General features: G+C 45.1%; 1 protein-coding gene across 1 annotated transcript in view; it reads left to right on the top strand.

Annotated features, from left to right (window-relative positions):
• Positions 1 to 27,858, top strand: part of LOC124553556 — a 439,905-nt gene that overhangs the window by 83,976 nt on the left and 328,071 nt on the right. Inside the window, exons 10-11 of the mRNA XM_047127403.1 lie at positions 18,982 to 19,074; positions 19,867 to 19,904. Coding sequence (XP_046983359.1) covers positions 18,982 to 19,074; positions 19,867 to 19,904 — 131 coding nt within the window. The remainder of the gene's footprint in view (positions 1 to 18,981; positions 19,075 to 19,866; positions 19,905 to 27,858) is intronic.

Raw genomic sequence — 27,858 nt, forward strand, 5'->3', positions numbered from 1 at the left:
TCAAAAGTCATTTCCATTATTCCACAGCTCACCTCGTCTGAATCCCTGTGAGTTTTTTTTCTTTTCCAAAAATGGAAAGGACGTCATTTTGAGACTCCGGAGAACATTCAAACAAAGTGCCCAGCATGTAAAAGGCTCTACGAGTTGAAGGCTTTCAGCACTGCTACCAAGGCTGAGAATGACTACTCCTACTTTCATGAACTGCTTCAAAGGCGACACTACTTTTACTTGAAGAAAAAAAAAAAGAAAAAAAAAAAAGTAAAAACTTTGCTAGGAGTTTCGTTACTTTTCTCACACACCTCACATTAGTAATTGTTTATGTTATGGTCCAAATTTCTACCCATGCTCCTTCACCCCAATCCCCCAAACTCAGTATATGATTGATTATTATTCATCAGTGTACACATGAAAAATATGTTTATTATTCATCAATGTACACATGAAAAGTAATTTCAAAGTTCTGTCTTTATACAACCGTTTTCACGTACACCAAGAGTAGTTTAACTGATATTAAAATGATTCTTCTAGCTCATAAGCAACACCGTGCACAATGAACCATGTTACCCAGCCAATATACCTATCCCCCCCCCCCCCCCCCCCCCTCTCTTATGAGTTTGTGACACATAAGAAAACATTCACTGTTTCAACACTGTATTTCACTTATATAAATGTATTTAACATAGCATTGAGAAACTCTGACTTATGATGCAATTTCAGTGTGAATACATTGTCACAATCAAAATTGATGGTTTAGCCATATATACGTGTTACATACATGCACCAAGGAGAGCAAGAACATCCCCAAAACTGACTGAAATATGTGATTAACAAGTCTGATGGGGGCCCTTGTGATAGATTCAGATTTTCTTCTCTTCACATCGTCTATCCACTGCTACCATTTCCTTCCTCGATTTTGGCATTAGTGTTTAGCTTGACAGCAACTATACGACCTACATCCCAAACTAGCACTGCGAGCTGTTGATTTTTGCAAATGTGATCTTCACAATTCTGTTCTCAGTGGTAGAGGAGCAAGAGAGGAGGGTAGTTTCATAGATATTAATGTCTTGTGCACGTTGCCTGCTATACACATACTTTCTTCATGGCATTTAAGATGGCAGCTTTTGCAGGTCAATCAGCCCAATTGCAAAAACACAGAGACATATCTGGGTGAGTCAGAGCATTGTGGCCACCTGCTTAATAGTGTAAAAGCATTTTGGCACACTGTTCTAACACAATACAGCAGCTATTCTGCACGGCACGGATTCGACAAGTCCTCAGTAGGTATCTGGGGAAAAGTGATACAAAATGTCTACCCACAGGTCACAGTATTCTCATAAATTACAGGTTATTGATTTTGAGGGCACGGAGCTAGCACTGAAGACCATCTCAGATGTGTTCCATCAGATTCAGATTTGGGTAATTTACTGGGGGAGATGATGCGAGTTCACTGCCACACTCCTCAAACTGCCGTAGCACGATTGTGGCCTTTTGACATGGGCAATTATCCTACTAGAACGTGCCGTAAGTGTTCGAAAGACACTAGCTGTGAAGGGGTGCACACGGTCTGCGTTAATGTTCACATAGTCCGCTACTGCCGTGCCTTCGAATACTGTGACACGTCCCGTGGAAGCGTAGGTGAACGTCCTTCGTAGCGTGATACTGCCCCTCGAGCTGCATCCGTGATGTGCTTGCTCGCTTTAAGCAGCCTTTCAGATGAATGGTGGCATATCTGGACAAGACCATTAACCTGGTGTAACAAAAACTTAATATATCTGTTGGATGTGAGGTCCGCCAGTTATACAAAACACCGTTTTTCCTCAGTACCCAAACATGTTTCTGCACCACTGTGCCATCGTCAGTGTGTTTCCGTTTTAATTTATTCTTTACATTTGGTGTTGAAAGGCGGCTACACTGAGCCACAGCGCCAGAGATTGCGCCAAAGAGTATTATTCAGCCGCCTCCACTGGCAGTGCTTATCGAGAAGTGGTGGAGAGTGCTTGTTGAGATGTAGCAGTGGTGAGTCGTTGTTGAGAAGTTCCCATGGAGAGTGCTTGTTCAGAACTTGTAGTATTGTTTTGATGGGCTAGACACCAAATGTTGTTGGATTGGGGATGCTGTAATGATTAGTGTGCTTTTCGTCAATATATATGAAGGTAAAAAAATTCCTTTTTTTCATTATTTCAATGTCTTAAACAATAATGCCTCTTGGTCACAGGTTCAGTCAACAAAGCATCTGGCTCGTGTTCTTGTATTAGACTGTATTTCTGGTTTCTATGTGCAATTATAGTATTTCTGTATAAATTTATTTATATTTAATTTTTTTTAATATATATATATATATATATATATATATATATATATATATATATATATATATATATATATATACATACTTCAGTATAAATGGTGTTTAAAATATCTGGTTTCATTGAGGAAGAACCGTGCCAGATGTGTACGTTGAATCACACTTCCACACACAGAACAGCGACACTTGTGTCTTGTTGTTTCGTAGCTTTCATAGTTGCTGGGGACTTAATTCATTAATTGTGGTAACAGAAATTTCCTTTGTTGTTATTCTATGCAGTCAGAGTGCGTACTAATACCAGTCAGGGCCAACAGGTTACGAGACAGCGTAACCGGACATACAGCGACAAAAAATTAAAATTATTTGCATTCTATCTAATTAAGCCCCCATGCACGTGGCGACCGCTGCTTCGGATCGTCCCTTGGAATTCTTCTGATTGTATAAATAGCAGACAGTAGTATTGTTGTAGTAATTTGTAGTTTAGTAATTGTAGTCTATATTGCATGTGTAGATTTGGTAATTGTCATTCTTCTAATGGTATTTTTTACTGAATTTAATTTTTGATGTCTTGTATACAGGTCTGACAATTTTGTGCAATTGTGAAGGTTTTAATTGTTCGTTAGGCGTGGTTGTCGGGAAACATTTCGTGTGAATGATATTGTTGGTGATAAAGTGTCACTGTGTGTAATTTTCATATAGTGACGAGTTTTGTATGTTTTGTAAATGATTACGTGATCGATAAAATACAGAAATACTATAATTGCACATAGAAACCAGAAATACAGTCTAATACAAGAACACGAGCCAGATGCTTTGTTGACTGAACCTGTGACCAAGAGGCATTATTGTTTAAGACATTGAAATAATGAAAAAAAGGAATTTTTTTACCTTCATATATATTGACGAAAAGCACACTCTAATCATTACAGCATCCCCAATCCAACAACATCTGGTGTCTAGCCCATCAAAACAATACTACAAGTTCTGAACAAGCACTCTCCATGGGAACTTCTCAACAACGGCTCACCACTGCCACATCTCGACAAGCACTCTCCACCACGACTTCTCAACAAGCACTGCCAGTGGAGGCGGCGGAATAATACTCTTTGGCTCAATCTCTGGCGCTGTGACTCAGTGTAGCCACCGTTCAGTGTGCACGAATTTTCCGGATCACTTGTGTGTTAATTACTACAGGTAGCTTGTCATGTTTTCGTGTGGCAAACACTTCCATTCTCCACATCATGGTGAGGTGTTGTGATGCACACGTAACTGTAACAAGAATTTTCCACAGTGTCCACTGAAATTGTAATTAAAGGTATCCTGGGGTAAAACGGAGAACACGTATGGGTTATCTGCTGTGGGGCCCCATGTTCCACAGTGTGCACCGAATGCCCTGCTCCAGAAGACGTGGGCCTGCAGTGCACTGTACTGTGTCACCAGATCTGCCGCAGATCACCGCCTGTCCTGCTTTACAGAGAGCACGAGCCTCAGGCCCCCACATTTTGAGGGTCGGAGGGGATGTCGAGCACATTGTTGCCTAGTTGCCGTATCACCGTCCTTCAGTGCTTTCCGAAGATTTCCACACATCCGACCGGGTTTGCCATTTCGTAGATAATTATTCCCTGGCCCTACAAATCTGACTTGTCAACCTTTCACCTGTCAGTGGATTTCCTCATCTGTAGGCCGTATCGTTCGTGGGATGATTTCCATTTGTCTCTGCCCTGTTTATGTACTGTTCCTACTGCTTTACGTATCTGAAATGCCACTAAGCAGCATAAGTCTTGCTAAGGCCAGTGGTAGTAATGGTTCGCTTCTCAGTTGGTGAGTGATTGAAGGGTGAGCAGTGTTGTTGAAACTTAGACAGATCGTGCCACCCCAGTCAATAATGTTTGCTGTTCCCTGCTGTCAAGATACTGATAACATTTTGGGGTCTCATATGTACTGTGCTTCATGGCTTTTAATTGGTGATGTCAGTGGCCAGATCAGAGTAGATGACAGAGTTCCCACACACAGTCATGTAGCATATGTAAAAAAAGGCCGGTAATTCCCTTCCGACATAGTTTTTCCATCCCGCTATCCTCAATGCCTTCTACCGTATCTTCCTTCGCCGTCGGCGTTGTCGTGGTTACCGTGAGACACCGTTATACCAAGAGGAAGTTGATCTTAAAGCATGAGATATGATGACCTTAAGCCATTGACAACACACAACGGTCACGGTAGCACCTGATTCCAGAATAGCTGCAGTAGTTAAGATCTACGAACTATCCCCTGTTGACCAGGTCCCCAAAACTTAACTCGTAACGAGATCCCTTCAAAGCAAATTGTCATAACGATCGTCTATAAAGGCTTCGTACAACGAGAATAAATGTTACGGTTTATGGAATAATGACAGATACGACCAAACTGTCTTGTCTCTTCTGCTTTATTTAACATAACTTCGTTCACAGTTTCATTTCACATTCACCACTCATTCACCGAAACCCTTTGATGAACAGTTTTGGTTGCATAACATCAACAGTCAATGATAATGATACAGCTTTTCTCCTTTTTATAAATTGAAGCCCGCTCTCCGTGATATAATAAAAAAAAAACCGGTCTCAATACCGCGTGCCTCGTGAGACACGAAGAGACTTATCCTGGAATTGACCGCCCTGTAGGTGTACTCAATTTAATGACCACACTTCACTGTCCGCTATTTCGCGTAACTGAATGTCCATTTGTTAGTCTGATTATACACTGTAGCTATTTAAAATTCGCCCCTATATTTTTCACAACGCACAATTAGCACTTCGTTACTTGTTTTCTTTTTTTTCTTCTAAGAGTAAATGGAAAAAAAACACGCCGTATCATCGGCTTAGTCGATATAAAGCAAAACACCTTAATATGCCCAATTTTACCTCTTCTTAAAGGATCGGCTACCTTACTCATTAATTTATTACATATTATTTCCAATAACGCTAAACAGGTATCGCCGTTATATTTTAATTGTATTCAAAAGCATGTTACTACTATTATGACCGACCAAATCGTAACAAATCGCGCGGCGTGCGTTTTTAACGATAACTTTACGCTATTCAAGTTCCGTTACAGCTGTCTTGACTCGTAATGTTACAGCCTCAACCTGTGTTCTACGTCTATCTGCACAGGGTGTTTGAGAAAACTAATGAATCAGGTAGGGCCTTTAGCATGTCATCCATATTCTTTTGGTAGGTCCCGAGAGTCTGAAAATGACGTCCTTTTAAGATATATTTCAATTTTGGGAAAAGAAAAAGTCGCGAGGGCTTGTGACGGGACATCCTCCTCTAGCATTTCTTTTCTTCAACACTATTTGTCGATACCAGTGTTGTTTTTCGAATTTTGCACAGGTCATTGTTATGTCGTTTGCTTATCTGAAAACTTTCATATAATTTTATACACAGTATGTTACATTTCAAGATAAAATGTATAAAAAGGAATTACTTCATAAAGAATTATGGTCACGATGTTACATTCGATAAGTACTAACTCCGAATTTACAATTAAGATTATTTTTTTAGAAACATTTGAAGTTATGAAATATTTGCACACATAAAATTTCTATAATTAATTACACAATCCTGCACTGTTTACTGTGTTTATTTCTGGATTCATATATGAAATAATAATCGAAATTAAAGCTAGTAGAAATTCATTTGTTAAGAGAAATTGGAAACCCTTTGGAATAAGGTTATTTTCGCAGAGTGAGAGAGTTGTAAGCGTGCTTATGATGTGATCGGATGTATTTTTGTATTTTGTGCGAACAATGTAATTTCAGCTTTGTTAATCGAAAAAATCATAATCTTGTATGATATACTAAAATGTGAGAAAATATAATTATGTAAAAACAAAAATTTCTGCAACAGTGATCTTCAAATTTATTTAGTTCAATTCAACTGTGAGGACCTAAAATGTGAGAATGTCAGCTTCAAGAATCAGACCCCTAGACAAGAAGAAGAACTGGAGCCAAATCAAAACAGCAAGCTAAATAAACTAGAAAGTTTCTTGTAATCTTCGCTCCCCTCAAATTTTTCATACAAGACTTTGTTTATTGTAGACAACAGTCGAAATGAGGAAAGATGGGGGAGATTACAGGCTCTGATCAGGTGAGTAGGGGGAGGGGTGGGGGCTGTAGAACAACAGGAATGCCTTTTGAGTTCAAAAATTCTGTGACGCAAATGGCCACGTGACACGGGACGCTATCACGATGGGGCATCCACTTGTCTGCAATGTCCTGTCTCACTCGATTCATCCTTTTCCTGAGCATTTCAAGACACCTTTTTAAAAGATTTGTCCCAGAGGAACAAATTCTTTATGTGCAATACCCTTGCTGTCAACAAAGCAAATCGGCATTGTTTTAAACTTCAGTTTGATCATTTGAGCTTTTTGTGTGTGTGTGTGTGTGTGTGTGTGTGTGTGTGTGTGTGTGTGTAGGAAATGTCTGAGTGTTTCACTCCTCACTTTTGGACTATATCTGAGGATTGCACACAAAAAGCCAGGATTCGTCACTTGTGATCATACGAGTGAATCATTTGTAGTTATTGGCAGTCCTCTTGAGAAGACCAATGCAAGCATATCGTCAATTGTCTTTCTGTTCAGTTGTGAGGTTTTTTGGCACCATTTTGGAACAAACCTTTTAAGTGCTCAAAACTGCAGTCAAAATTTGTTGTGCAGTGAAGGTTTTCTAAGAGATCACTCGTCATGCTTACCATTAAACATTGTTCTGATCTCTCAAGAGCACCCACATGTTTGGCGTTTTTGTTAGTTTTTGAAGTTGAAGGTCTCCTTGAGTGAGGTTTGTCTTCAAAGTGTTCTCGGCCTTCCAAATATGTTCTCTACCGGCAAGGAACTTGTGCTCACAGTAGGGAATGTTCCAATTGCCCTGTTTCAACTTTTCAAAGGTCACAGTCACAGATTCACCAAGTATAACACAAAACTTGATAACATAACATTTGTCTAAATTCTGCTGTCACATTTTTGTAACACATATAACAAAAACACAAGTTCAGTGATGGCGCTATCAAAAATCGTGCGCTGGCTCTGCATGGCACTGAAACTCAGTGTAAGCATCTGGAAGGGACGAACACACCAGTCTGCACAAGTAGAACGACGCAGCGTTGACAGTTTGCTCGCAGTGTTGTTAGTCTTACTACTTTTCTCACACACCTCGTATACACAGTATGCCACTTAACACTGCACAGTAACATAGTACAACATACCAATACCATCAGTTTTCTTTCCTATTCAATTTTGTATATAAACTGAGAGAAAATTACTGACTATGTGCCACTGGATTCCCCTAATCTCTCATATCTGTTCTCTCTATTCCTGTGCCAAATGAACAGTGGCAGTTGCATACTGATCACAGAGTCTACTTCAGGTATCAGTTCTGTAAATTTACTGATAGGGTTTCTTGAGAAATGTGGCATCTTTCCTTTTGGGATTCCCATTTAAGTCCCCCAGACACTTCTGTTGCTCTTCCATGAGGGCATTCTTACTGTTATTATCTTCAATTCCTGTTTCTGAATTTATTTTGCTGAGAATTGTGAACACTGGAATAATACTCTAGAATACTGGTAAACTTCTATTTTAATTTTTTTTAATGTTCATCATCATCCTCCTATATCCAGTTTTGGTTTTTCCACCCTCTCGCCTTCCCCTTTTCGTGCAGTTTTTAGTTGGGCTATTTGTACCACTTAACATTTCTGTCTTTCATTTGCTGCGCTACCCACTTCTCCCAGCCAATCATCTCGTAAACTGGGACAGTGCGCCTCAGTGTTCTGTCTTTGCCTTCCTGCTCTGACACCTCTGCTTTCATCTCTGTATCCCCTCATACTCGGTACGGATTTACCTTTTTCGATGTGCGTTTACACCTGTGCGCCTCGAGGCTAGTGGCCGTGCGGCTGTAGATTGCCCCACACCGAAGTAGAGGTGCCTGGTGTGAGCAGAATCACTCGCACGCACACCTCAAGGAATAGGCATGCGTTTACACACGTGTCTCTATTTGTGTGCAGTGCGAGCACAGTCGCACGGTGACTAGGTGCGAGGTGCACAGGTTCAAACGGTAAACGCACATTCAGCCTGGGCTCTGAGCGACGTGTCCTTTGTTTCCAAACTTTTCCAGCCTATACCTCTTCATACTTCAGGAGGAAAGTGGAAGTATTGAAACTGGGTAGTTTTCCCCATTCCTTTTGTGTGTGTGTGTGTGTGTGTGTGTGTGTGTGTGTGTGTGTGTGTGTGTGTGCGTGCGTGCGTGCGTGCGTGCGTTTGTATCGGCAAATACTTGGGAGTTTCTTTTATAAGTAATTTGTTTTAATGGTAGTACTGGGCTGTGACGAATAAACACTCTTCTTATGTAATTATTGTACGCCCCCGGTAGCTGAGTGGTCAGCGCGACAGACTGTCAGTCCTAAGAGCCCGTGTTCGATTCCCGGCTGGGGTCAGAAATCTTCTCCGCTCGTGGACTGGGTGCCGTGTTGTCCTAATCGTCATCATTTCATCCCCAACGACGCGCAAGTCGCCGAAGTGCCGTCAAATCGAAAGACTTGCACCGGGCGAGTGGTCTACCTGACGGGAGGACCTCGTCACACGCCATTATTATTTATGTAATTATTGTGAAATAAATGACAATATGGAATGATACTCTTACCTGGCCGTCCTTTCTTTCTTTTTACATGAAATGAAGGGGAGGCAGACCACTCATCTGTAACTGACTGATGTGCAGCACACAGAGAAGTGTCACAGAAAAGTGTTCACATCAGCTTTCGAGCTTTTGCTCTTTCTCCAGGGCTAGTAGATGTATTCCCGCACACGACCACACAGTCATCGAAACTTATATTTGTGGCCACGGTACAACTGACTGTCGCTTAGCGATAGCAGTTGCCTCGGCGGATGGGAATGTGGCAGGGAGGGGACAGGGAAGGACGTCTGAGGCGAGTAGGGGTAGTGGAATAGTGTGAAGCACATATTTGGACAGATGGCTCGGGGCCAGCACATTGAGGTAAATGGATTTCAGACACTAGAACATTTAGGATGTATGGAGGGGGAGGGGGGGGGTGAAGGGAGAGGAGGAAAGAGAGGAAGGGGGAGAAAAGGAGGGAGAATGGGAGGGAAGAGAGGAGGAGAGGGGGGGCGGGGCGAGGAAAATGTATTACACGTTTTCGAGACCAGGGTGATATTGGGTGATCAGCGAAGTGTTGGTCAGTGGCCAGTTAAGACGTTTGCTGGCGTCAGAGGAGATGACGTGGGAGGTCTGTGTATGGATGAGTTGGATAGGATGCTGTCTGTAAGGAAAGACTCTGGTAGGGTTATAGGAGATGTTCTCGTTGACGTGAATTGAATTTTCCGTTTCATACAAAGTAGTATTCTCTGTGCCGTTCTGCAGTTTCCCATCAAACATATTTTCATGCTTTAAAACAAATAAAAAAACTATACATGCACAGATTAATATTTCTGTATGAGCTTTACATGCAAATCTTTACAATTGAAGGATGATCAGCTAATTCTACAGTTCAGTATGAATGTCATAGGAAAGTTTTGTAGAATGTAAATAGTTGTGGATTAAAGGGGACCACACACCGAAAAGCAGAAGTATTGAATTGTTGATAGGCACACATAGGAGAAGGCAGACTCGTGTGTGTGCATGTGCGCCCACACACACACACACACACACACACACACACACACACACACACACACACACACACACGGAACAATATTGGTGCTTGGTGTGTGTGTGTGTGTGTGTGTGTGTGTGTGTGTGTGTCAAAGGAAAACTTCTGAAAGCTAGCAAGTTTTCCTTCTTTTATATGTGCCAATTGACAGCTCAACGCTTCAGATTTTGAGTGAGTAATCTCCCTTAATCCAAAAGTATTTAATTCTACATTTCTTGATCTTTATGTAATAGGGGGCACTGTAATTGTGGAATGATACCTCAGCAGTCGAATGTTGGTAGAATTTTGAAATATCTGTATGAGTGCAGTTAGTGCACATATCAAAGCCCAGTCCTTGGAAGTGGATTGTTCACTACATTTTTTTTTAGAGGCAGTCTTCATCTAATGACTACAATTTCTGCATATTTATTACCTGCAGATCCACAGTGATTAAAATTAATTATATTCTGTCTTTCTCATTGGTTTGTTACAGACTGGTTCATTTTCTGATGACCCACTTCCCATTTGCGATCTACAGACCATTAAGAAAGAGGTATGTAGCTGCTACCTGTCAGATCAATTCTTTACTTGTCTCATTAATGTTGGGTGTTTCGTGTCTCTGAACTACCATCATGCATGTCAGTGGATGGATAGAGCAGCAGTACTCTCTGTTATTTCCTCCTGTGTAAGAAATGTTGTGAAAATTATCTGATCATCGATGTTGAAATCACGAATATTATGGAATGTAAGTATTAAATGGAGATGTAGACTGACAGTATCTTACATGTAGTGATGGATGCATGATACAATATATATAACTTACAAAATGAAAGTGTTGGTATGTTGATAGATTCACAAACTCACACACAAAATTCAAGCTTTTGCAACCCACAGTTGCTTCATCAGGAAAGAGGGAAGGAGAGGGAAAGCCGAAAGGATGTGGGTTTTAAGGGAGAGGGTAAGGAGTCATTTCAATCCCGGGAGCGGAAAGACTTACCTTAGGGGGAAAAAAAGGACAGGTATACACTCGAGCACATACACAGACACAAGCAGACATTTGTAAAGGCAAAGAGATTTGGCAGAGATGTCAGTCGAGGCAGAAGTACAGAGGCAAAGATGTTGTTGAAAGACAGGTGAGGTATGAGCGGTGGCAACTTGAAATTAGCGGAGGTTGAGGCCTGGCGGATAACGAGAAGAGAGGATATACTGAAGGGCAAGTTCCCAACTCCGGAGTTCTGACAGGTCGGTGTTAGTGGGAAGTATCCAGATAACCGGGACAGTTTAACACTGTGCCAAGATGTGCTGGCCGTGCACCAAGGCATGTTTAGCCACAGGGTGATCCTCATTACCGACAAACTCTGTCTGCCTGTGTCCATTTGTGCGAATGGACAGTTTGTTGCTGGTCGTTCCCACATAGAAAGCTTCACAGTGTAGGCAGGTCAGTTGGTAAATCACGTGGGTGCTTTCACACATGGCTCTGCCTTTGATCGTGTACACCTTCCGGGTTACAGGACTGGAGTAGGTGGTGGTGGGAGGGTGCACGGGACAGGTTTTACACCGGGGGCGGTTGGTCAACCTTCGCTAATTTCAAGTTGCTGCTGCTCATACCTCACCTGTCATTCAACATCATCTCTGCCTCTGTACTTCCGCCTCGAGTGACATCTCTGCCCAAACTCTTTGCCTTTACATATGTCTGCTTGTGTCTGTATGTGTGGATGGATATATGTGTGTGTGTGTGTGTGTGTGTGTGTGTGTGTGTGTGCGCGAGTGTATACCTGTCCTTTTTTCCCCCTAAGGTAAGTCTTTCCGCTCCCGCAATTGGAATGACTCCTTACCCTCTCCCTTAAAACCCACATTCTTTCGTCTACCCTCTCCTCCCCTCTTTCCTGATGAAGCAACCGTTGGTCGCGAAAACTTGAATCTTGTGTGTGTGTTTGTGTTTATTTGTGTGTCTATCAACATATCAACGCTTTCGTTTGGTAAGTTGCATCATCTTTGTTTTTAGATATATTTTTCCCAAGGGAAATGTTTCCCTCTATTATATATATATAGCAGAGTCACACTTAGGCACAACAAAAAGACTGTAACAAATAAAGCTGTCAATCTGTGAGGTCTTCATCAAAAATAGACGATAGGTGCGGCATGTGCATGTGGGCCCGCCCCCCCCCCCCCCCCCCCCCCCCCCACACACACACACACACACACACACACACACACCCCAGGGGATCCCCACAACTCTTTTGTGGCTACGTGCGTAGCGAGCACGGGACCCCGAGCTAATGTGGCCTTCCTTCCTTTCCGGGCTGCATACCTTCCCTTTCCACATCCTCCCACATCCTCCGTCTTCGCCCCCCCACCCTCACCTCTGGCTCTTTCCTTCCCTTTCTCCCCCTCTGGGAGTATGGTTTGTGCCCACGTCCGGAGACGCACGCTTGTAAATGTACCGCATTCTTCGCCTTCCTTGCTTGTATGTCTTCATCCTTCCTTTGTCCTTCTCTTTTCCTTACCTCTTCTCTTTACCCTTTTCTCCGCTGCGGCGTTTGAGACCTCTCTTCTTTCCTTTCTCTTTCTTCGTCCCTTTGCGTGTCTGAAGGCCGACCCACGCACTTCCATGTGTAGCCGGTGACGGGGTAACGCGTAATTCCCCGCCCCGGGTAGACAGGTAGGACACGTACGTACCCCCTGGTAACGGCCAGGCCCAGGGAGGGGTCATTACCCGAGCTGATACCTTCCGAAAGTGCCGATTGGTCCCTCCGTCCGTTTGTCGGGAGGTGTGACCTGAGGTGTGAACAATCACCTAAGGCGGGTGTGCCCTCGGTGAGGGCCCCCACAAGGGAGGAGCGCGCCATCGGAGACGCCGGTAATCATGGGGGATTCTTCTGCAATGGTTTCCTCAACTTCCGCTATTTCTGCTCACAAACGTAAGTTCACTGAGTCTCAGCCACAGTCAGTTCTTCCATCGTTGCCACAGTTCCTTGTTGTTTCTCGGTCTGACGAAGGTCACGACTTCTCCACAGTCAACCCTTTCATTATTCAGAAAGGTGTCGACTCAATTGCAGGTCCTGTAAAGTCTTGTTCCAGATTACGGAATGGCACCCTGTTGTTAGAAACAGTCAGTGCCCTCCAGGCACAAAAATTGCTGCGTACCTCACTACTACACACCTTCCCTGTCCGGGTGGAACCGCACCGTACTTTACAATTCCTCGCGCGGAGTCGTTTATACACGCTCCCTCGATGGATTGTCTGACGAAGAAATTCGGCACTACCTGTCTGACCAGGGTGTAACGGCTGTTCATAGGGTTATGAAAAGGGTTGACACGAACATTATTCCAACCCGCACTGTGTTCTTGACATTTGACAAAGTTCAACTCCCATCGAAAATCAAAGCAGGCTATGAGATAATTTCCGTTCGCCCTTACGTCCCAAACCCTACGCGTTGCTATCGGTGTCAGCGGTTCAATCACACCAGCCAGTCCTGTTCCAATCCAGCCAAATGTGTTATGTGTGGCAAGGATGCCCATGAGGGTGCTTGTCCACCTCCATCCCCTCGCTGCATCAACTGTATGGGTGACCACACTGCTTCCTCTCGAGATTGTCCCGTTTTTAAGGACGAAAAGCTCACCCAGGAAATTAGAGTAAAGGAAAAGGTGTCCTTTGCTGCTCGAAAATTATTCGCCAGTCGACAGCCCACCGTGCCTCAGAAAGGAAAATACAGCACTGTCCTTGCTTCTCCTCAGCCAACAAAGGAGGCGGCCACACAGACTTGCGACCTCACCTTTAGTGCCACGGTCGTCAGATCGGCCAGCGCAAAGATCGCCCGTTCAACCTCACCACTTTCGCCTGCCCACTCTATGGCTCACCCTTCGTCGGGTTCTGCTAAATCTCGAGCCCAAAAGTCAGACACCAAGACTTCGAAAAAAGAGGATACTCGTGAAGAGTTTTTACGTACCCCAACTTCCCAACCATCGGTTCCTCCTTCCTCTAAACATCATACTTCCAAACTTCCAAGAAGGCTACAAAGAAACCCAGTTCCTCTCCTTCTCCGCCAAGGCGTGTCCCATCTACAGCACCACCTGGCGGAAATCGCCCTCGGCCGTCTTCTGTGTCGCCGAGGCGCACTGCTGGCGGCCGATCAACCGGCCTTCGGCTGAATGTCATTCCATGCTGTCGGTCGCAAGCTCAGAGCAGTCGTTGAGTTGACAGCGGCCTTGATCACATTCCTCCATTTTCTGTTCACCCTATGTCCATTATCCACTGGAATATCCGCGGTATTCGAGCCAATCGGGATGAATTGTCGATCCTCTTAAGATCCTACTCGCCGGTCATCTTCTGTCTTCAGGAAACAAATCTGCGTCCCCATGACCGCTTTGTTCTCCCTCATTTTCAGTCCATCCGATATGATCTCCCCTCTGTTGAAGGCACTCCAGCGCATGGAGGACTCGTGATTCTTCTCCATGAAACTCTCCATTATCACCCAATCCATTTAAACACTTCCTTCCAATCTGTCGCCGTCCGTCTTTCCCTTTCCGGATCCACGTTCTCTCTTCGTACTGTATACATTCCATCGTCCACACCAATGGCACGAGCTGATCTCCTTCATCTTCTTGGTCAGCTCCCACCCCCCTATTTGCTGGTTGGGGACTTCAATGCCCACCACCCGGTTTGGGGATCTCCACATCCTTGTCCACGTGGCTCACTATTGCTAGACGTCTTCCACCAAGCGGATCTTGTTTGCCTCAACACTGGGGTCCCTACATTTTTGTCTGCCTCCACGACAAATTTATCTCATTTGGACCTTGCGGTCGGTGCTGTTCCGCTAGCTCGGCGCTTCGAATGGTTCGCCCTTGGTGATACACACTCGAGTGACCACTTTCCATGTGTCCTTAGACTGCAGCCTCAACTGCCATATATGCGCTCGCGACGCTGGAAGTTTGCCCAAGCCGATTGGACCCTTTTTTTCGTCCCTAGCGATATTCGATGACTGTCACTTTCCTAGTGTCGACGATCAGGTCACTCACATTACAGAAGTTATTCTTACAGCCGCGGAACGTTCAATACCTCGCACCTCCGATTTGTCCTGGCGCCCCCCAGTTCCTCTGTGGAACGAGGCATGCCGTGATGCAATACGTGAGCGGTGACATGCACAATGCCGAGAATGCAAGCTGGGACTACTTTACTAGCTCATTTAACACCTTCACTCCCTCCTCCGAAGTTAGGAGGTTATCTGGCGTGCCTAGTTTCTTCCCGATCTCTGGCTCACTGTTGCACATGATACCTTACTGGACCGCATCGCAATTTCTAACTCTTTGGGTCAACACTTTGCTGAGATTTCGAGCTCTTCAAATTACCTGCCAGCCTTTCTCCTGAAGAAACGTGCAGCAGAAGTGGGACCTCTTGCTTTCTCCTCTAAAAATAGCAAAAGCTACAATACTGTTTTCTCCTTGCGGGAACTCCAACATGCACTCTCTTCTTCTCACTCCTCCGCCCCAGGACCGGATGGTATCCAGGTCCAAATGTTGCTGCATTTATCAACCCATAGTCCGCATTACCTCCTTCGCCTTTATAATCGAATCTGGACCGACAGTACTTTTCCCAGACGACGGCGGGAAGCTATCGTCGTTCCTGTTCCGAAACCAGGAAATGACAAACATCTCCCATCTAGCTATCGCCCCATTTCTCTCACGAGTAGTGTCTGTAAGGTTTTGGAGCGTATGGTGAATTACCGTTTAGCGTGGTGGCTGGAATCCCGCAGTCTTTTAGCACCTGCCCAATGCGGATTCCGAAAGCATCGTTCTGCAGTTGACCATCTTGTTGCTCTCTCCACTTATATCATGAACAATTTTCTTTGGAAACACCAAACAGTAGGAATATTTTTTGGTCTGGAGAGAGCATACGATACCTGTTGGAGGACAGGCATCCTCCGCACACTGTTGTCTTGGGCTTTCAAGGTCAGCTGCCCCTTTTTCTTTGCGAATTTATGGCAGAGCGCACATTTAGGGTGCGGGTGAACACTACTCTCTCCCGTGCTTTCTCCCAAGAAAACGGGGTACCCCAGGGCTCCGTGTTGAGTGTTGTACTGTTTGCATTGCAATCAATCCAATTATGGATTGTCTCCTTCCTGATGTCTCGGGCTCCCTCTTTGTGGACGATTTTGCGATCTACTACAGCTCTCAACGGACCAGCCTTCTTGAACGACGTCTTCAAGGATGTCTCGATCGCCTCCACTCTTGGAGCATCGAAATCGGCTTCCGTTTTTCTCCCAGTAAGACCGTTTGTGTTAATTTTTGGCGACGTAAGGAGTTTCTTCCGCCCTCCTTACATCTAGGTCCTGTCAACTTTCCGTTTTCAGACGTCGCTAAATTCTTGGGTCTTATGTTTGACAGAAAACTGTGCTGGTCCTCCCACGTTTCCTATCTTTCGGCTCGCTGTCTGCGATCCCTTAACACCCTCCGTGTCCTGAATAGAACCTCCTGGGGATCGGACCGAGTGGTCCTTCTCCGCCTCTATCGCAGCTTAGTGTGCTCAAAATTGGACTATGGAAGCATAGTCTACTCCTCTGCTCGGCCGTCTATTCTTCGGCGTCTCGACTCTATCCACCACTGTGGATTACGTTTAGTGTCTGGAGCTTTTTACACCAGCCCTGTGGAAAGCCTTTATGCTGAGACTGCCGAACCTCCGCTGTCCAATCGGGGAGCAGTCCTTCTGAGTCGTTATGCTAGCCATCTGTCTTCCATGCCTGCTAATCCAGCCCATGACATTTTTTTCGAAGCCTCCTTTGATGCAGGGTATACAGGCCGCCCCTCCTCCCTACTACCACCGGGAGTCCGCTTCCGTCAACTGCTCCATTCTCTTTCCTTCTGCTTCCCTAAAACCTTCTTGACAACTTGGGGTACAGCACCACCTTGGCTCCGTCCCCGGATCTGCCTGCTCCGTGACCTTTGTCGATTTCCCAAGAAAGGTACCACTTCACTTGTTTGTCGGGCATTTGCTGCTCTATGTGCACAAATGACGGACGCCACATTTATGTACACCGACGGCTCGAAAACATCGTTAGGTGTAGGGAGTGCCTATATTGTTGGCGACACCCCAAATCACTTTCGGCTTCCCAACCAGTGTTCGGTTTATACTGCGGAGCTTTACGCTGTTCTCCAGGCTGTCCACTACATCTGCCGCCATCAGCGAATACAGTACGTTATCTGCTCAGATTCTCTCAGCTCTCTCCTCAGTCTCCAAGTTCTTTATCCTGTGCACCCTCTGGTCCACCGGATTCAGGACTTTCTGCACTTGCTCCACCTGGGGGGGCGTCTCGGTGGCATTCCTCTGGCTCCCGGGACACGTTGGTATCTGTGGAAATGAAGCGGCCGATATTGCAGCCAAGGCTGCAGTCTCTCTTCCTCGGCCAGCTATTCAATCGATTCCCTTCGCCGATCTACGGAGCGTTCTATGTCGACGTGTTGTTCATTTATGGCACACGCATTGGTCGACACTTACCCATAATAAATTGCGGGACATGAAAGCTCTTCCTTGTGCTTGGACCTCTTCCTTCCGAACGCGTCGTCGGGAGGAGGTAATTTTAACTACACTCCGGATAGGGCACTGTCTTTTTAGCCATCGACATCTTTTAAACGGCGATCCTCCCCCACTCTGTCCCCACTGCTCTCAGCTGTGGACGGTAAGACACCTTTTAATTGAGTGCCCCTATTTTAATCTGTTACGCTCCCGTCTACAGCTTTCGCCTGATATATCGTCGATTTTAGCAGATGACACGCGCTCAGCCGACCGCGTTCTCCAGTTTATTAGTGCCAGTGAAATGACATTAGTCATTTGAAGCTTTTTTGGGGACAACCAACCCCTTTCTGTAGTGGATTTTTAAGCCTTCCTTCTGCTTTTAGTTTCTCCAATTTTATGACTTTCGTTCCCATTGCTGCTGGTTTTCAATTTCGGCTTTTTACTGTTTCCTAAGTCACGGACCGGGTGCTAATGACCATAGAAGTTTTGCGCCCTAAAACCAAAACAAAACACACACACACACACACACACACACACACACACACTCACAAATGCAACTCACAAACGTGACTGCAGTCTCAGGCAACTGTAGTCACACTGCAAGCGGCAGCACCAGTGCACAATGGGAGTGGCGAGTGGGTGGGGCTAAGGAGGAGGCTGGAGCAGGGTGGGGGATGGCGTGGTGGGCGGTGCAGTGCTGCTGGGGAGCTCACAGGGACGAGTTGAAGAGTGTGGAGCAGCTACGTGCAGTCGGGAGGTTAGATGGTGGGCGGGGGGTGCTGTGTAGGGGTGTGTAGTGTATAGCACTATACAGCTCTCAGTCCTCCCATCACCTCCTGTCTCTTCACTTCTCTACTTATCCGCTACTCCCTCTCCTCACCTCTCCCCTACCTGCCATCTAACCTCCCAACTGCACACAGCTGCAGTTGCACTGTCCGCAACTCCTATCCTACTATCCCTCCCCCACCCTGCTCAAGCCTCCTCGTCAGCCCCACCCAGTCGCCGCTCCCATTGTGCACTGGTGCTGCCGCTTGAAGTGTGACTACAGTTGCCTGAGACTGCAGTCGTGTGTTTGTGGGTTGCGTTTGTGTGTGTGTGTGTGTGTGTGTGTGTGTGTGTGTGTGTCATCTATTTTTGATGAAGGCCTTCCGGGCTGAAAGCTTCATTTGTGACAGTCTTTTTGTTGTGCCTAACTGTGACTCATCATCTCCAATATGTGGTGAATAGCATCTTTCCTGTTCGTAATATTGTTACAGTCCATCCTGGATTTTCCATTGTTTGATTAAGAACAACAAAGCCATTTTAAGCTTTCGTGCCACGTAACAAAACGTATTCTACCGCGTATCGGCGTTACCCTTCGTGTTCCACATGTGGCCGGCTTCAGTGTACTGAGAGCAATCCAATGAAGATGGAGAACTTACCTTCAAAATGAGAGCCTAATACTATGTGGGGATATAGGTTGATATCTTCAATTAATACAGATTATTTTCCTGTTTCCAGGTTGCTGAAGATGTATTAGCAGTCTTGAGTTTCAGTGGATGTGTTAAAGAGGAGCCAGAATTAGATATAGGAGTGGAAGCAACTGAGAATGAGGTAAGTTTTCTCTCTCTCACACACACACACACACACACACACACACACACACACACACATTATATACATATATATAATCACCCTAAACTTCTTATGTCGACCTTGAGGCGTCACACCCTATATATGTTGTGACTTACCAAACGGGAAAGCACTGGTAGATAGACACAATAAAAAACGCACAAACACACACACAAATATCAAGCTTTCTGCTTGACTACCTGTGGCCCACAGCCTTCATGTATGTAATAAGGGATGCTGCCTGTGTTTGGGGGAGGGGTACATCTTATCACTTTTCTTGCTCTACGTCCAAGTGGTACCGTGTGTGATCCTGCCAGTATGCGGGGTGGTATGGAATGCCAAGAATATTGCAAAATGAATTTAAAACACCAAATGACATTACGAAAAAATGCAATATGTATGTGTCTAACAGAGAGCTTTCTACAAGCTGACAAATATTTAATTTTTGTGAGTAGTAATAGTGGCAGCAGCAGCAGCAGCAGCAGAAGTAGTATTGGTATTGGTAGTAGTAATGTTGATATATAAAGAAAATTGAGGAAGAGTAAAAGTATATTTGAAATAAGTTAACATAAATTACAAGTGATGTATTATATTGTTAGTACATTGCATAATTTTCACAGTTTATGATTTGCATGCTTTGCTGCATCTGACACATATTATCAGTAAGAAGCATTGAGGAATAACCAATTATTTACAGCTGTTAGTGTAGTTTCCTTTATTTATTGTAAAGTATCATTGGATTAGTTCACCTGAAACCGCTTCCAATTGTTCCAGGAGGCAGATACAAGAGGACACTTTCCAGATATTACATGGTAAAAGCTTCATTATTTTATTGGCATTTTCTTTTACCTGGTAGTGTCGGGGCCATCATGTTTCCTTCCACATCTATCAACACTATCCCTTAGAAATTCTCATTGAATATAGTGGCACACGGAGGTAAACGTTGTGATGGTTGCTAGGAAAAGAACATGGACAATTTCTTCTCCATCTCTACCCACACAATGTGCATAAAAATAAGTATTCAGTAAGGTTAAAGATTGTAATATAACTGTTAAATTTCTACTTGGTGAGCATATCCTTGTGTTTTCTATTTCTTGTAACCCATTGCTTTCTTCCCCATCTCACTGTGTTTGTGACCTTCCTTCCAGTCATCTAGGAGCCATATCCTCTGCCTTCCTGCTTGTCTCTTCTTCATTACGTATCCATAAATAATGCTCTGTATTGTCTCATTTTCCCTTCTAATACACCTAATCTACACTTTTCTACCATATTTTCATCACTACCGTTAATTAGCTGCCTTGACCTACTACTCAAGAGGATGTCGTTATCAGGAGAAAGAAAACTGGCGTTCTACGGATCGGAGCGTGGAATGTCAGATCCCTTAATCGGGCAGGTAGGTTAGAAAATTTAAAAAGGGAAATGGATAGGTTGAAGTTAGATATAGTGGGAATTAGTGAAGTTCGGTGGCAGGAGGAACAAGACTTCTGGTCAGGTGACTACAGGGTTATAAACACAAAATCAAATAGGGGTAATGCAGGAGTAGGTTTAATAATGAATAGGAAAATAGGAATGCGGGTAAGCTACTACAAACAGCATAGTGAACGCATTATTGTGGCCAAGATAGATACGAAGCCCACGCCTACTACAGTAGTACAAGTTTATATGCCAACTAGCTCTGCAGATGACGAAGAAATTGAAGAAATGTATGATGAAATAAAAGAAATTATTCAGATTGTGAAGGGAGACGAAAATTTAATAGTCATGGGTGACTGGAATTCGAGTGTAGGAAAAGGGAGAGAAGGAAACATAGTAGGTGAATATGGACTGGGGGACAGAAATGAAAGAGGAAGCCGCCTGGTCGAATTTTGCACAGAGCACAACATAATCATAACTAACACTTGGTTTAAGAATCATGAAAGAAGGTTGTATACATGGAAGAACCCTGGAGATACTAAAAGGTATCAGATAGATTATATAATGGTAAGACAGAGATTTAGGAACCAGGTTTTAAATTGTAAGACATTTCCAGGGGCAGATGTGGACTCTGACCACAATCTATTGGTTATGACCTGTAGATTAAAACTGAAGAAACTGCAAGAAGGTGGGAATTTAAGGAGATGGGACCTGGATAAACTAAAAGAACCAGAGGTTGTACAGAGATTCAGGGAGAGCATAAGGGAGCAATTGACAGGAATGGGGGAAATAAATACAGTAGAAGAAGAATGGGTAGCTTTGAGGGACGAAGTAGTGAAGGCAGCAGAGGATCAAGTAGGTAAAAAGACGAGGGCTAGTAGAAATCCTTGGGTAACAGAAGAAATATTGAAATTAATTGATGAAAGGAGAAAATATAAAAATGCAGTAAGTGAAACAGGCAAAAAGGAATACAAACGTCTCAAAAATGAGATCGACAGGAAGTGCAAAATGGCTAAGCAGGGATGGCTAGAGGACAAATGTAAGGATGTAGAGGCCTGTCTCACTAGGGGTAAGATAGATACCGCCTACAGGAAAATTAAAGAGTCCTTTGGAGATAAGAGAACGACTTGTATGAATATCAAGAGCTCAGATGGAAACCCAGTTCTAAGCAAAGAAGGGAAAGCAGAAAGGTGGAAGGAGTATATAGAGGGTCTATACAAGGGCGATGTACTTGAGGACAATATTATGGAAATGGAAGAGGATGTAGATGAAGATGAAATGGGAGATATGATACTGCGTGAAGAGTTTGACAGAGCACTGAAAGACCTGAGTCGAAACAAGGCCCCCGGAGTAGACAATATTCCATTGGAACTACTGACGGCCGTGGGAGAGCCAGTCCTGACAAAACTCTACCATCTGGTGAGCAAGATGTATGAAACAGGCGAAATACCCTCAGACTTCAAGAAGAATATAATAATTCCAATCCCAAAGAAAGCAGGTGTTGACAGATGTGAAAATTACCGAACTATCAGCTTAATAAGTCACAGCTGCAAAATACTAACACGAATTCTTTACAGACGAATGGAAAAACTAGTAGAAGCCAACCTCGGGGAAGATCAGTTTGGATTCCGTAGAAACACTGGAACACGTGAGGCAATACTGACCTTACGACTTATCTTAGAAGAAAGATTAAGGAAAGGCAAACCTACGTTTCTAGCATTTGTAGACTTAGAGAAAGCTTTTGACAATGTTGACTGGAATACTCTCTTTCAAATTCTAAAGGTGGCAGGGGTAAAACACAGGGAGCGAAAGACTATTTACAATTTGTACAGAAACCAGATGGCAGTTATAAGAGTCGAGGGACATGAAAGGGAAGCAGTGGTTGGGAAGGGAGTAAGACAGGGTTGTAGCCTCTCCCCGATGTTGTTCAATCTGTATATTGAGCAAGCAGTAAAGGAAACAAAAGAAAAATTCGGAGTAGGTATTAAAGTCCATGGAGAAGAAATAAAAACTTTGAGGTTCGCCGATGACATTGTAATTCTGTCAGAGACAGCAAAGGACTTGGAAGAGCAGTTGAACGGAATGGATGGTGTCTTGAAGGGAGGATATAAGATGAACATCAACAAAAGCAAAACGAAGATAATGGAATGTAGTCGAATTAAGTCGGGTGATGTTGAGGGTATTAGATTAGGAAATGAGACACTTAAAGTAGTAAAGGAGTTTTGCTATTTGGGGAGCAAAATAACTGATGATGGTAGAAGTAGAGAGGATATAAAATGTAGGCTGGCAATGGCAAGGAAAGCGTTTCTGAAGAAGAGAAATTTGTTAACATCCAGTATAGATTTAAGTGTCAGGAAGTCATTTCTGAAAGTATTCGTATGGAGTGTAGCCATGTATGGAAGTGAAACATGGACGATAAATAGTTTGGACAAGAAGAGAATAGAAGCTTTCGAAATGTGGTGCTACAGAAGAATGCTGAAGATTAGATGGGTAGATCACATAACTAATGGGGAAGTATTGAATAGGATTGGGGAGAAGAGAAGTTTGTGGCACAACTTGACCAGAAGAAGGGATCGGTTGGTAGGACATGTTCTGAGGCATCAAGGGATCACCAATTTAGTATTGGAGGGCAGCGTGGAGGGTAAAAATCGTAGAGGGAGACCAAGAGATGAATACACTAAGCAGATTCAGAAGGATGTAGGTTGCAGTAGGTACTGGGAGATGAAAAAGCTTGCACAGGATAGAGTAGCATGGAGAGCTGCATCAAACCAGTCTCAGGACTGAAGACCACAACAACAACAACGACCTAATCTTCTTATGTCTTTCTAAATACTCACCAAGTGCAACAGCTGAGCACTTTTCATTAAATCAGTCATGGTTTTTTACCAGTTCTGGTTCATTTAATTTTTGAATATACCTGTTTTTAGTATTTAAGCACCCGTCTAGTGTCAGATTTCATAAAATTAAAAATACTGTTAGTGCCAACACGATACATTCAGAAAATAAAGTTCATCAATATTGAACAACAAGATTAGTAATAAATGAAAAGCACCAGTTTGCTTTCATTCTACTATATTGTAGAACAAAAGCAAACTGCTGCTTTTCATTTATTATACTGTCATTCTACCAAGAACCGACAGAAGATTCTGCTAACATTCAAGATTAGTATTTAGTAAAATGAGTCTTGCAGAAAAAGTTGCTCTCTTGACTTTGATGTAATAAGAGGCAGCTCCATTTATTTGCCAAGAGTGGCACAGGCACCCCGGAAACAGATCTACTCCCTCCACAAGATACTGGTATTGTGCAGTCCCAACTACGTACGTCACATCTCCGAAATCGAATCCCTTGCTCTCCAGCACCTGGAACAGCCTTCCAGACATTGCCCCCTACAGGTTATCCAACCTGCAGACATCCTACTGCCACCTTGGGGCAACATCATCCAACCCCTATCCGACCCATAGTATTCCTCCTCATCAACCACTCGTAGTATCCAGACCCTGCCTAGCTGACGTTTTCAGTCTGCAGTAGCCCCAAAAACTTCCTACCAACATTGCTCTAAATCCAGGTCTGAAACAGTCCCAGGACACTGTTAATATGGCCAACAAAATCCACAGCCCCACAGTAGTTTCAATCCTATCCACAGGCCTCACCTTCAGCCCTACAAGCAAATTTAACCATGTTGAACTTGTCAAAGATTTGCTCTCCTCACATTCCTTGCAATGGAAATACTTGTGTGTCACCAATCTGTTCAACGAAAGTCGACCTAATCCCTGCATTGAACCCCGCCTCTCTCGTACCACCATCCAGCCGTGATCACTCCCGCCTCCCTTCCCACGTAACAGTCTCCTGGCTACTTGTAAGGAATTCCTTACCTCTAACTTGGCCTCATCACCCATCCCAGGTCCCTGCCATTAGGAATCTCAGTGACTATCTGATGGAAGACCTCCACATATTTATCTGTTTCTCCACCTATAAACTGTGCAGCAGTGATCCCATCCCAGAAGTCCAACATACCCTCTAATGTCTCCTTATGCCCTTCCCAGAACCTCTTCCCTAAATCGTTTCCTTACTCGCTCGTGTCTCACCTTGTGCACCCACATTCTACTTGCACCCCAAAATTGGCAAACCCAATTATCCTGGATGCCCCCTATGTAGCTGCTTATTGTGCCCCTACTTAAAGAATTTCGACCCTCAGTGACCAGTACGTCCAACCGACTGCCAAAAATCTAGCCTCCTGTGTCAGAGATACCAGCCACTTCCCTTACTTGCTGGAACACTGTTCGTCACTCTTGACACCACTTTCCTAGCTACACACAAACTTCCCTCACGCCTGTAGTGTTGCCGCTATTGATCACTACCTCTCCCAATATGCTTCAGACTCCATATCTACTACCTCATTCCTTACACACATTGTTAACTTTATCTTAACACACCTACTTGTACTTTGAAGGGAAGGCATACAAATCCACGGTATAGCTGTGGGCACCCGGACGCCACCCTCCTACGTCAACCCTTTTATGGACCACCTCTAGAAGAGACCTTGCTAGGTTCCGAAAGCACCAAACCCCTAGTCTGGTTCAGGTTCACTGATGATATCTTCATGATCTGCACTCAGGTCCAAGACACTCTATCTTCATTCCTTTATAACCTCAACATCTTCTGCCCTATCTGCTTCACCCATCCTCCCCAATTCAGTGTACCACCGTGCTGGACGTTGGCCGCCTCCTCTCTGATGGCTCCATTCGCATCTCTGTCTGCATTGAAATCACCAACAGTACCTGCATTTCAACAGCTGCCACCCCTTCCCACCAAGAAATCCCCCCTTTACAGCCTGGTCATCCCTGGATGGTGGGTCGTTCATCTCCCAGAACGTCAGCCCCGGTCGGGTTGTACGATTGCGGTCCACGTCAGAGAGCTTCTCTCCGGGCTTGGGGTTTTCCCTGTTCCACCTCCTTTCCGGGCCCCTCTGCGTACACCCCCCTTGGTGTGTGCCCCGCCCTTGCCTTCAGCTCGAATTGGCACAAAGCCCTAAGGACTCGGTCCCTCTGGAGGCCTTCTGCCGCCACTTTCTTTCCATCCTTGCCACCTATCGGGGCTCTGGCATTGTTTACACTGACGGTTTGACGGTTGCTGGTGTGTCGGTTATGCTCTGACCCTCGGGTACCACTACAAACAACATTCATTGCCGGCTGGCTGTAGCGTTTTCACTGCTGAGCTGGTCGCCATCTTTCGTGCCCTAGAGTATATCCGCTCCTGCTCAGGTGAGTCCTTCGTTATCTGTAGCGACTCCCTGAGCGGTTTACAAGCTATCGACTAGTGTTTCCCTCGCTCTCACCTGGTGATGGCTGTCCAGGAGTCCCTCCGTACTCTTGCCCGTTGCGGCCACTCTGTGGTCTGTGTGTGGACCCTCCATGTTGGGATACCCGGCAATGAACATGTTGACAGCTTGGCCAAACAGGCCACCAGAAAACCATCTCTGGACATTGGCCTCCAGAAGGCTGATTTGCGAGCAATCTTACGCCGCAAAGTTTTCAAATTTTAGGACACTGAATGGCGCAACCTGACCACGCCAAACAAACTCCGTCCTATCGAGGAGACGACGGCTGTGTGGCGGTTATCCGTGCGAGCCACTCGCAGGGACTCTGTAGTCCTTTGTCGGCTCCGCATTGGCCACACCCGCTTGACACACAGCCATTTACTGCGCTGTGAGAACCCGCCTCTATGTCGCTGCGGGTCGGCTTTGACAGTGGTCCACATTTTGTTGGCCTGTCCCCTTTTATCTGTGCTCAGGCAGGCGTTTGCGCTGCCTGATACGCTCCCTGCCCTTTTAAAAGATGACACTGCTATGGCAGGCTTTGTTTTGCATTTTATTCGGGCAGGGAGCTTTTATCCCTTAATCTAAGTGTTTGTCCTTTTTGTATTGATTCTGGCCTTTGGCTTACGATTTTAATCTGAGTTTTTAGTGTGTTTCTCGGTGGCTGGCTTTTCCTTTTTTTTCTCTATGGTCGTCCAACCACTGTCACACTCTGTGTGATTTTAATTCCCTTTGTCTGGCCTCTGTCTAAGTCTTTCTTGTCCTGTGTCATCTATCGTCTTTTCCATTGTCATTTTTTTTCTGTGTGGGTGTTTTTAAGCTTTGGAAAAAGGGACCGATGGCCATAGCAGTCTGGTCCCTATAATACCACAAACCAACCAACCAGCCTGGATGGTGGATCCGCAGTGACAAGAACTGCCTTCCCCAGTATGATGAGCATCCCACAATGGCCTTCTCAGATGGGCACTATCCTGTAGAACTAGCCTGCAAACAGATTTCCTGTTCCACATCTCAACACAGCTCCAGTCCTCCACTACCCCCAAGAACTAGCTGCAAAGGAATAACCCCTTCATCTCCTGACAGCATTCAGACTCGAACAACTGAACCACGTCCTCGATTACCTGTTGTCCTGCCTCGAAATTGGGGACACCCTACCGGATATACTTCCCATCCCTCCTTCCACTGCCCGTGCGGCCTCCACTATATTCTAGTCCACCCGTATGCCACTCCCAGTCCCAACCTCTTGCCACGAAGATTATATCCTGTGGAAGACTCGAGTGTCAACATCTGCAAGATCTGCTCAGTCCACCCACCCAGCACTTCCTGTTACAGTCAGTCACATGCTTATCACATCCTATCAGGGGCAGGACCACCTGTCATTTACCAGCTCTGCTGCAACCATTGCACGGCATTTTATGTCGGTATGACTACCGACCAGCTGTCCACCAGGATGGACAGCCACCATCAGTCTGTGGCTGAGAGCAAAGTAGATCAGATAGTAACCAAACCCAACTGCGGGAACGCCTTGGGCGGCGGGATCGGAGCCGCCAGGCGGGGAAGCCGCCGGCGGTGGAGCACACACCACCGGGTAAACACGAGGACGAGTCGGACGACGGACCGACGACAACCGACAACGACCGACTGTGACCGACACAACAAGGAAGAGATAAACAAAGGAGGCTTGTAGAAATCACAACACCGGACACCAACAGTAAATCCACTCGGAACCAGAGCCAGGCAAATGTCAACAACGAGCTACGACCAGAACGCAGTACCGCCGAGATAGAGACGTAATCCAGAGCGAGTACCAGACTGCTGGACTAGGGCAGAGTGGGTCCCTATATACGAAACCGGAGGGAGCGGCTATTGGCCGCCGTCTGCACGTGGTGTGGCGGTGGCGACCTCGCTGCGCGAGAGCCGCTGCGTGGAAGAGCCGCCGCGGACACGGAGCCCTCTGTGGGCTGGCCACATCCATTTGTTCTGGCGCGTGTTCAACTTCCGCGGTGGGAGGTACTAGAGAGCACCTTGTAGCACCACAG

This window comes from Schistocerca americana, chromosome 11 (assembly GCF_021461395.2).
Source record: "Schistocerca americana isolate TAMUIC-IGC-003095 chromosome 11, iqSchAmer2.1, whole genome shotgun sequence".
Lineage (NCBI taxonomy): Eukaryota > Metazoa > Arthropoda > Insecta > Orthoptera > Acrididae > Schistocerca > Schistocerca americana.